The sequence below is a fragment of the Dendrobates tinctorius genome, unplaced genomic scaffold (genome assembly GCF_039654945.1).
Source record: "Dendrobates tinctorius isolate UK_male_01 unplaced genomic scaffold, ASM3965494v1 ptg000274l, whole genome shotgun sequence".
In the NCBI taxonomy this organism is placed as follows: Eukaryota; Metazoa; Chordata; class Amphibia; order Anura; family Dendrobatidae; genus Dendrobates; species Dendrobates tinctorius.
The window spans coordinates 2,427,702-2,439,462 of NW_027361941.1; the positions used below are offsets into that span (position 1 = coordinate 2,427,702).

Below are 11,761 nucleotides of genomic sequence, written 5' to 3' on the forward strand. Positions count from 1 at the left end.
AAAGGTGTTAATATCGGCTTTTTCTGGAGTTTTTCTTGTAATATAGGAAAGCCTAAGGCCAGAAATAAACCCCATAAATCACTGTACATGGAGACTTTGGGATCAGATCATTTCTGTCCGTTGTGTTTGTGGAAACAAAAAATCTTTTCTAAAAGCCTCAAACTTCTGTGTGTGACTCAGAGCTGAGATCTAACGGGATAGAAGATTCCAGTGCGGGGAAGACGGGAAACCTTCATATAGACGGCCGGTGGGGATGGAGGCAGTGACCGACTCTGGTCAAATCTGTCTCTAGAGCCGTAGTAGAAGATGAAGATGTCGTCCTCATCATGAAGGAGTTATTTCTCATGTCGCGTGTAATGAATCTCTCCTGCAGTATTGCTAATGCCGATTCCAGTGTCGGTAATGAGACGAGAATTAGCGTTATGGAAGATGAGTCTATGAGGAACATGTTCAGCTGACGACTCCGAGGAGGAAACTGCTTGTTGTCTGTGGCCTAAATATATAGGTTTTATTAGTAGATGTCAGGGAAGAAAACTAAACCCTGTAAGATAATAAATCTCCTCATATGTTTCCCTTATTATCTCCAGTAATTGTATTATTACACAGGATTCTTATGATGTTACATCGGATCATCTTCTCATTCAGGTCTCTACAATATCGGATCCTCTCAGTGAAGATCTTCTACAGAAGAGAATTTTCCTGATTTACCCATCAAGGATTGATATGGACAGAGACAAGATGGCGGAGAGGATGTTACACCTCACCCTAGAGATCCTCTTCCGTCTCACTGGAGAGGTGAGAGATTCTGATGACGTCACATTACATCATTCTTATCTATGGGAATAACAGATGGACAGAACTGGAGAGGTGAGGACTCTGGAAATGTCTGTAGTGAGATTTATTAATGTGTCTCTCCATAACCAGGATTACACAGTGGTGAAGAAGACCTCTAGTGATCGCTGTCAGGACCCTGTGTCTGAGGGATGGGGAAGACCCCTGAGCCCAATCACGGGTCTCCACCTCACCCCCTGATCCATGAGGACATCAATGACCAGAAGATCCTAGAACTCATCTACAAGATGATTGAGCTGCTGACTGGAGAGGAGACACTGCTGGGAATGCTGGGACATTATACACTAACACTATAAAGGGATCGGGGGGATGACTGTATCATTGTATGTGTCAGGTTCCTATAAGGTGTCAGGATGTCGCTGTCTATTTCTCCATGGAGGAGTGGGAGTATTTAGAAGGACACAGAGATCTGTACAATGACGTCATAATGGAGGTTCCCCAGCCCCTCACATCACCAGGTAACAGACACGACTAAATACACACGGCCTATAATTATCTGTATGTAGAGAATTAATTTAGTCCCTGTATGTGTTTCCTCCAGATCTATCCAGTAAGAGGACAACACCAGAGAGATGTCCCCGTCCTCTTCTTCCACAGGACTGTAACCAAGAAGATCCCAGTGCTCCTCAGGATCATCAGGTAGATGGAGAGGTGTCAGGAGATCTCCCCTATGATGTGTAGACGGCTGTGAAGGTCTTGTGCTCAGTCTTGTTTTATCCACCAGTATTATATGTTTTATACTTGTGTAATGAGAACGGTGGAGATGGCAGGATTAGAGCTGATCATAGATGGGACTTCTCCATCTGTCGGTGACTTTTACAATATTTGTTTCAGGGTGAAGATCTGACCCATATTAATACTACAGAGACATATGTGAGAGATGATGAGTGGTGTAAAGAGGAGATTCCCACATATGACTACCCAGGTGAGTAGTAACCACTGAATGCAGAGAAGTCACAGATTCCTCTCAGTCACCGGCTGTGGCTGCTTTATCGGTGGTGTAGTCCTGCCGTATTACCATGATCACCATTTTGCCTCTAGACCACAACATTCTCCTCCACCCAAAACTGTTCAAATGACTTTGGGCATTGAAAGCCCTTTTCTATAGAACTTATAACCAATTACATTGTTTTTGGTCCTAAGGAATTCAGATTACTGCACAATCTCTCCTGAAATGGGGAGCAATATTATTTTCTCTAATCTTCTGCTCAGGATCCATAGTAGCTCCAATGGTCCACCATAAATGAGGGCAACTCTGGTTTACTGTTGTGTAATCTGTATTTGTAGTTTTCCTGTTAATGAGATTCTCATTCTCTGGGGCGGGGCTGTGGGTGGGGCTGTGGGCGGGGCTTTATGTGGTGCTCTGATTACATATTCATCTGTATTGGCTTATGACAGGTCGCTGACCCCTCACTGACCTGCCCCCATTATTACATAATGCATATAATAGCATTGATATTATTGGTGATAATGCCTATAATATTGTGGCTATTGTGAGGCTTAGAAAAAAATTACATCCAGCAAAATGTCACCGGCGATGGCGGCGCCTGCGCAGTAGCATCTATATCAACTATATCAATTTTTTTTGTTAGGAAGTTATAAGGGTTAAAAGTTAAACAGCGATTTCTCATTTTTACAACAAAATTTACAAAACCATTTTTTAGGGACCACCTCACATTTGATGTGAGTTTGGGGGGTCAATATGACAGAAAATACCTAAAAGTGACACCATTCTAAAGAGTGCACCCCTCAAGGGGCTCAAAACCACATTTAAGAAGTTTATTAACCCTTCAGGTGCTTCACAGGAATGAATGGAATGTGGAAGGAAAAAATAAACATTTACTTTTCTTTCACACAAATTTTCCTTTACACCTAATTTTTTTTACTTTCAGAAGGGTAACAGGAGAAAATGGACTATACATTTTGTTTTGCAATTTCTCCTGAGCATGCCGATACCCCATATGTGGGGGAAATCTACTGTTTGGGTGCACGGCAGGGCTCAGAATGGAAGGAGCGCCATTTCACTTTTTGAATGTAAAATATGCTGGAATAATTAGCGGTTGCCATGTCGCTTTTGGAGAGCCCCTGATGTGCCTAAACAGTGGAAACTCCCAAAAAGGGACCCCATTTTTTAAACTAGACCCCTTAGGGAACTTATCCAGTTGTGTATTGAGCACCTTGAACCCACAGGTGCTTCACAGACGTTTATAACATGGCGCCATGCAAATAAAAAAAAAAAAAAGAAGATTTTTCACAAATCTTTTTGGCTCCATATTTTGCATTTTCATAAGGGTAACACGAGAAATTGCTCCATACAGTTTGTTGTGCAATTTCTCCTGAGCACGCCGATACCCCATATGTGGGGGTAAACCACTGCTTGGGCGCATGGCAGAGCTTGGAAGGGAAGGAGCGCCATATTGGAGAGCAGATTTTGCTGGAATTGTTTGTGGGTGACATGTCACATTGTCAGAGCCCCTGAGGTGCCAGAACAGCATAAGCCCTAAAAGTGACTGCATTTTACCAAATACTTCCCTGAATGAATTCTTCTCGTGGTGCAGTGAGCATACTGACCCCACAGCTGTTCCATAGAAAATTATACCATTGGGCAGTGAAGAAGAAATAATTACATTTTTACCACTAAAATGTTGTTTTAACCCCAGATTTTACATTGGAAAATAGGTAGATAGGTAAAGGGTCACTATATCCATAGATGAATTCCCCCCTGAAGTGACCCCATTTTGGAAATGACACCCCTCTGGGAATTCATCTATGGATATAGTGACCATTTTCACTACATGGATGATTTCCAGAAACTCGTAGAAGTTTCAGAGCAAAAATTGCCAAAATGTCATTGTAGTGCCCAATATATTGTGCCCAGCTTGTGTCTCTGGAGACCTCCCCCCACCTACCCCCGGAAATTGTTACGTCAGCTCTACTCAAATGTGTCTGTCACTAAATAAACCAAATGCTTGAATGTCAAAACAGTTCAAAAACGTGGTTCTGTGTGGGAGATTGTAAAGCCGTCATGGAGGCATAAGGCTGGCAATGATGGGCATTGTGGGTAATAATAGCGGGGATCATGCCTCATTCCTCTCTAGGAACATACACAACATCTTCTCTGGGGGTTCTTTCTTGTTTCAGTTACTGGGATGAGTGCAATAAAATGTCGCTCAGTGAGTCTTCTGACATCTTCACATTCTAAAGGATTGGCGGGGACAAAATTTTCAAAAACAAGATTTTCAGTGACCTTTTCCTGATAATCAAGGAAAGTATCTGCATTTCCGGCTTTTTTGTATAACACAAAAGAATTATATGTGGCCACCTGAAACAAATACATGACTAACTTTTTATACCAGATCTATGATTTTCTTGATACCTGGTATGGCTGTAGAACCTGATCTGCAAGGTCCACACCCCATATATTTGTTGTAGTCAATGACAGACACAGGTTTTGGAGTAGTGGATCCCTGTTGGTCTGCAGTGGCCCTTGTGGCATCTGTGTGGATCGAGCTCAGGATAAAAATATCTTTATCCTTATACTTAAGGACAAGCAGCTCTCCATTGTGTAAAGCCCCTGACTGCCCCTTTCAGAACTTTTTGCTGACCAATGATTGTGGAAACTCCTGAAGGTTTTTGCGAATGGTCCCACAAGCCCCTATGTTATGTTCAACCAGACTTTTAAATAGGGGTATGCTGGTGTAGTAGTTGTCAACATACAGATTGTAGCCTTTTTGTAAAAATGGAGTTATCAGCTCCCAAACCATTTTTCCAGATGTCCCCAGATAAGTAGGGCATCCTGGTGGGTTTAGTTCGCTGTCTTTCCCCTCATAAATGTGAAAAGCTGATGTGTATCCGATTGAACTCTCGCACATTTTATAGAGCTTTATTCCGAACCTTGCCCTCTTAGAAGGAATAAATTGCTTGAGGTGCAGTCTTCCTTTGAATTTTACAAGTGACTCATCAATGGAAATGTTTTCTGTTGGGGTGTAGAGCTTTAAGAACTTTTCTGTCAAGTCTTCGATGATGGGTCTGATTTTGAATAGTCTGTCATGTTCTGGGGCATCTCTGGGCAGGCATTGACTATTGTCATTAAAATGCCAAAATCTCATGAGCATTTCATAATGGGTCCTAGGAAGAACGGCAGGAAACATAGGGGTGGCTTGAACAGGGCGGTTGGACCAATAGGACCGAATGCTCGTTTTTTTAACAAGCCTCATAATGAATGTAAGTCCTAAAAATTTTTTCATTTCTAGGACATTAGTTGGTGTCCATAAATTTGACCTAGCATAATAGGATGGTGGATTCTGGCTGATGAATTGGGACACATATAAATTTGTAGGACAATATGCTCTAGCAAGCTATCTGTCAGAAACAAATTTAAAAAAATAATTGGTCCAAAATTTTCCACCTCCACATTTATACCAGGAATGGCATTAAAATTAGGGATGAATGGAGTAGCCGAATCCGAAGCCTCCCATCTGGGAAATGCTACATCAAGAGGCAAAGCCCCTTGGACATTGGTGTGTGGCAATTCCCGAGCACTAGGGACAGCGCTAGTACTGGGCATTGTTCCCTGAGTTGGAGACATTTCTCCAGAAGCGCTATTTGTCCTTCTTGTTGTACTGGTCCTTGTGTGTGAGGATGGACCAGAATCACTGCTCATTTCTGAGCTATCACTGTCGCTGCTACTAAAGCCCTCGATATCCACATCGCCATCTGACACTGCACTTTCTTCACTGTCAGAACATAAAAGTGCATAAGCCTCCTCTGTACTATAATACTGACGGGCCATTTTATTCATTTTTATTTTTTTACCGAAAATTGAAAACTACGACGTGACCAAATAATTGGGGAAGCATTTGAGTAAAGCCTAATTCTTTAGCCTAACCCTAACTTTAGATGAAACCCTAGCTTTAGTCCCAACACTAACCCTAACTATAGCACTAACCCTAACCTGCCTTATCTGTATTGTTACTTTATAGCACAATCGCTGACTGACACAGCTGTTGGCAGCAGCAATTGTAACACTGTTTCTCCTCTAATCTCTCACTGACAGGAGATCTGAGGAGAAACAGCGTTTTTATGGGGCAGATAGCCCGGGAAAGTTGATTGCTGCAGCAAACTTTCCTAGTGATTTGACTCATTGGCTGGTGTGACGCTGATGTCATCAGGACCTGAACAAATCAGGTCTCGATGAGGTCATGGATCACAGGAAGCGTTGTGCGGTGGAATCCCCTAGTTATAAGGTATGTGGGGTCCCGATGAGCACAAAACCGCCGACCGTAGACAAACGTCCGCGCTGCACAAAGCCCTGCTAGCGCCGATGTTTATCTAACGTTGGTGGTCATGAAGCGGTTAAGTTAAGGGTACAATCAATTCTGTCCAGGCCTATTTCATGAGTTTTATTTTTTTTTTAATTCTGTGGAAGCATGGTTGAAAAGCAATGTCTGACTTTCATTTGCTCATTTTCATAGATTTTTTATTTATTATTACTTTTGTCAGATTCAAGTTATTTCTGTGACCATTGTGGGTTTTTCTGTCATCAAACGAGGGGTACCAACAATTTTAACCACGTGTGTAGGAGGAGTGAATATTTTGACTCCACAGCAACTTCCCGGAAATTAACACGCAGTGGATGTTGGAGAGTGAAAATTACACATTTGCCATTCTCTTACCCAGCACATAGTGCCCAGATTGTGCTCCAGGAGACACCGCAAATTAAGTGGATTCTTCTCACTATAGTATTGCTAAATACAGGGATCCTAAATGTTGTTTGCGCACACTGCAAGACTCCGAAGTGAGAGCGGATTTTGCTGGATTGGTTTATAGAAACCTTGTTGCTTTTCAACAACCTTTGATCCACTAATAGTGTGGGAACCTCTGTCTTTCCAATGACAGATGATGGACCTGAGTGGGGACTTGTTTTTGTGAGATGAGAATTGGTATTATTTTCTCCCACATAACATTGATTGTTCATTCTGCCTCCCAAATATTGAATAAAAAGAAACCAAACAGTTGAACACCGCACACTACTGGTTCATCCAACAAGGTTTTCTATTAGACTGTGAACTGTCATTGTCTTGGTAAATAATTAAAGTTTTTACATAGCTTGCCATTTTTATGGACAGTTTAAGTAGAAATGTTCAAAAATATAAAACTCAAGGATATTTTATTAAAAATAATTGTTTTATTTTATTTTATTTTAGCAGATGACTGTACCAGGAGATCAGAGGGACAGCTGACATCTTCAAGTTTTAAATCTGATGATCTTGAGATCCTACAAGATACAACTGAAGTGATTGCTATTACTCCAGATATAGTATCATCCATTCACAGCAAAGATCTGTCATCTGATCCTATGAAACAGGTCCCATCTTCTGATTCATTACTGACTACTAAGAAAAATCAAAGTCACAAAAGAGGCATTACAAAACAAACTGCTCCTTTAGCAAAGAAGCTTTTTTCATGTTCAGAATGTGGGAAATGTTTTGCACGTAAATCACTGCTTGTTGCTCACCATAGAACTCACACAGGGGAGAAGCCTTTTTCCTGTTCAGAATGTGGGAAATGTTTTAATCAGAAATCGGTTCTTGATAGACACCAGAGAGCTCACACAGGGGAGAAGCCTTTTTCCTGTTCAGAATGTGGGAAATGTTTTACACATAAATCAGATTTTGTTACACACCATAGAACGCACACAGGAGAGAAGCCTTTTTCATGTTCAGAATGTGGGAAATGTTTTCACAAAAAATCACTTTTTATTATTCACCATAGAACTCACACAGGAGAGAAGGCTTTTTCCTGTTCAGAATGTGGGAAATGTTTTAACCAGAAATGGCATCTTGTTAGTCACCAGAGAACTCACACGGGGGAGAAGCCATTTTCCTGTTCAGAATGTGGGAAATGTTTTAACCAGAAAAGGAATCTTAATGAACACCAAAGAACTCACACAGGAGAGAAGCCTTTTTCCTGTTCAGAATGTGGGAAATGTTTTAACCAGAAATGGCATCTTGTTAGTCACCAGAGAACTCACACGGGGGAGAAGCCATTTTCCTGTTCAGAATGTGGGAAATGTTTTAACCAAAAATGGCATCTTGATCGCCATCAGAGCAGTCACACAGGGGAGAAGCCTTTTTCCTGTTCAAAATGTGGGAAATGTTTTAACCAGAAAGGGAACCTTAATGAACACCAAAGAACTCACACAGGAGAGAAGCCTTTTTCATGTTCAGAATGTGGGAAATGTTTTAACCAGAAAGGGAATCTTGATATACACCAAAGAACTCACACAGGAGAGAAGCCTTTTTCCTGTTCAGAATGTGGGAAATGTTTTAACCAGAAATCAGATTTGGTTACTCACCATAGAACTCACACAGGGGAGAAGCCTTTTTCCTGTTCAGATTGTGGGAAATATTTTAACCGGAAAGGGAATCTTGTTAGACATCAGAGCAGTCACACAGAGGAGAAGCCTTTTTCATTTTCTTAATGTGGGAAATATTTTACTTGGAAATCAACTGTTAATAAACATCAGAGACGTCACATAGGGGAGAAGACTTTTTTATGTTCATAATGTTGAAATAGTTTTAACGGCGAGTACTCCGGCAGCTGTGCTCTGCTTGTGAGCAACGCATTATGTCCCTGCCATGTGCTGCTTACAAGCATGAACCAGTTGCTGGTATCAGAGCAGGATTCAGCAAGGGAGCGCCGGGTAGGTAAGTGTAATGCTTTTTTTAAAATGTTTTGTGATGGGGCCATGGATACCAGGATGGGGGCCAATTATAAGGATTGGGCTATGCATACCAGGACTGGAATGGGGGGCCAGTCATACCCGAATAGTGATGGTGCCCTGCATACTAGGAAGAGATGGGGACCTGCATACCAGGATAAGGATGGGGGCCATGCATACTACGATGAGATGGGGCACTGCATACCAGGAGCGGGATGGGGCCAATCATGCCACAATAGGATGGGACCCTGCATACTAGGATAAGGATGGGGCCATGCATACTACGATGAGATGGGGCACTGCATACCATGAGTAGGATGGGGCCAATCATGCCACAGTAGGATGGGACCCTGCATACTAGGATAAGGATGGGGCCATGCATACTAGGATAGGGATGAGGGATCTATGTATACCAGGGTAGGGATGAGGGGGCCATGTGTATCAGAATAGGGATGAGGGGACCATATATACCAGGATAAGGGATATTAAGTACAGAATTAACCACATTTTTTGCTTCAATTTTTTTTTCCTAATTTCCTCTAAATCTAGGTGCGTCTTATAGTCCAAAAAACACGGTATATATATTTTTTTTCTCCGTGAACTCATTCCTTATGTTTGGCCTCATTAAAATAAAAACACTCATACTCCGCTGGCGTGCCGGCTCCACTTCAGTGGTGTTGAGACTCACTGTCCCGAGGCTTATGTGAGGTTCTCACATCACACGAGCCCTGCGCCCAATCAGCATCAGCTTCACTGCTCCTTCCTTTGGACATATTGAACATGAACAGGAAGCCAGGGCTGCAGCTGCTCTCTGACGGCTTCATGATGCTTGATTTGTCCGAAGGTGGGGACAGTGACGTCAGTGCTGATTGGGCACAGGGCTCACATCATGTAGCAACCTCAAGAGACCCAAGAAAGCAGATACCGACAACCTTTTTAAACATCAAAAATCCAACACAGGGAAAAGTCATTATTATACCTAGAGTGTGAGAAATGAATTACAGGAAAATCGTATTTTGTTGACAATGAAAAATAACTCAGACGAGGAGAACCTATATATATTATTCACAAATTGTACAAAAACATGATGCACGCGGCGTGCGTTCAAGATGGAATATTATATGGGAGTTTTATAGGATAAATTCAAGGTGAGAATATTATATGGGAGTTTTATAGGATAAATTCAAGGTGAGAATATTATATGGGAGTTTTATAGGATAAATTCAAGGTGAGAATATTATATGGGAGTTTTATAGAATAAATTCAAGGTGAGAATATTATATGGGAGTTTTATAGGATAAATTCAAGGTGAGAATATTATATGGGAGTTTTATAGGATAAATTCAAGGTGAGAATATTATATGGGAGTTTTATAGGATAAATTCAAGGTGAGAATATTATATGGGAGTTTTATAGGATAAACCAAATACCAACAGAAAATAAACGACCCAAAACAAACATTTATCAGTAAAAATAACTCTTTATTAGGTAAAGTATGAAAGAATTGCTCCATATTCCGATACCCGTCACATCTTCATTTTTCATGATCTTGGGTTGGGTGAAGGCTTATATTTTGTGGGCCGAGCTGACGTTTTTAATGATACAATTTTGGTGCAGATATGATCTTCTGATCGCCTGTTATTGTATTTTAATGCAATAGTGTGGGAACCAAAAAAACTTAATTCTGGCATTTTTTTACGTTTTTTCTCATTATGCCGTTTAGTGATCGGGTTAATTCTTTTTTTATTTTGATAGATCGGGTGATTTTGAATGCAGCAATACCAAATATGTATTTTTTTATTGTTTTATTTTAAATGGGGCAAAAGGGGGAATTTGAACTTTTATATTTTTTTTTACTTTTTTAATATTTTTAAAAACAATTTTTTTTTTTTACTTTTGGCATTGTGAAGATATAGAGCATTGTTCCTTAATTAACCAGATGACTATTTTTTAGCAAACGAAGAATAATAGAATGTTATCTGTATGTTGGCTTTAAATTTAAGTGTTGATTTCTAGTTGGTCAAGAAAACAGACTTTTGTTTGTGTAACCCGGTGATATTGACTTTTATTGTGCGCTTATCCTTGATCACTGGTGATGTTTGCTGATATGCTAATTATGCATTGTGTTATGGAGCCAGTTTGTTGACTTCTAAAGCAGAGAGAGAAAAATGATGCAAATAGTTTAAATAATCATTTAATGCTACTTGTTCTCATCTCCATTCTTACCCTTTATGTAAATACTGAATGAGGGACACTTATTAAGTGTACAAATAGGTTACAGGCCTCTGTATAAAGAGACAGAGAGAGAAACAGCCAGAGAGATTCTGCCAAGACATCCATACATCCCAAAAGGACCAGAGACAGGACGGCAGCCATTTACATCATGGCTCCATCACGAAGGTCACGGATCTATCATTCTATAGGAAACAACCTAGGGGTTTTCAGCCTTGGTTGGAAGAAAACAGATCTGCTCCATTGACCATCGCTGAACCATGGATACGTTTGGGGAAGCCAGGTTGTGATTCTCGGATCAAGTGGCCTTGCACCTTGTATGGACTCAATGGACTGTCATCTTCCTACACTTGTTGTTACCCCATCTCTGTGTGCATGCCACAGGTGGAGTAGTTGACAGCTGACATGTGCCGGAAAAGATGTGGGCTCAGTGACGGAGCCCACTTCAAAGGAAGGGAGTCCAACATTGGAATACATTTATGCCAAATGTCGGAAAGGGATTAAAAGGGATTGTTTTTACAGAGACAGAAGTGGTAATCAATCATGTATACATACAGATAATTACAAAAATACACAGCTTCTAATGGTAAATAGTATAGAGTTAAGACAAGAAAATATAATTTGTGTAAACCATGTGTAGATATAAAAATGCAGGCAAATGTCAAATGTTTTAGCTCCACAAATAATTAAGAATGGTGTAAGGTATGAAAGTGTGGTGCACTTAATTATTTGTACCAACTGGGGTCTGTATGTGGGAGAGACAGGGCAAAAACTTAGAACAAGGATGAATTCTCACAACTACACAATAAGAGAAAAAAGAATAGATCTACCTGTGGCAAAACATTTTTGCAGCCCTGATCACAGCACCATGGACATGAAATTACTTGTATTAAAAAGGTAACTTCAAATCTCAGAGAAACAGAAGGATCTGGAAGTATAAACTCATGACAGCCT

General features: G+C 40.7%; 1 protein-coding gene and 1 long non-coding RNA gene across 2 annotated transcripts; both read left to right on the forward strand.

Moving 5' to 3' along the window:
- Positions 1-1,387: 1,387 nt before the first annotated feature.
- On the forward strand, positions 1,388-7,090 carry LOC141072511 (uncharacterized). Its single transcript, XR_012226693.1, has 3 exons — positions 1,388-1,491; positions 1,687-1,777; positions 7,059-7,090. It is a non-coding gene; the product is annotated as an uncharacterized lncRNA (long non-coding RNA).
- A 38-nt stretch (positions 7,091-7,128) lies between these two features.
- LOC141072510 (uncharacterized) lies at positions 7,129-9,737 on the forward strand. The gene has a single exon (XM_073559785.1). It carries the CDS (start codon positions 7,211-7,213, stop codon positions 8,333-8,335), a length of 1,125 nt encoding a protein of 374 aa, XP_073415886.1. The 5' UTR covers positions 7,129-7,210; the 3' UTR covers positions 8,336-9,737.
- The last annotated feature ends 2,024 nt before the right edge of the window (positions 9,738-11,761 follow it).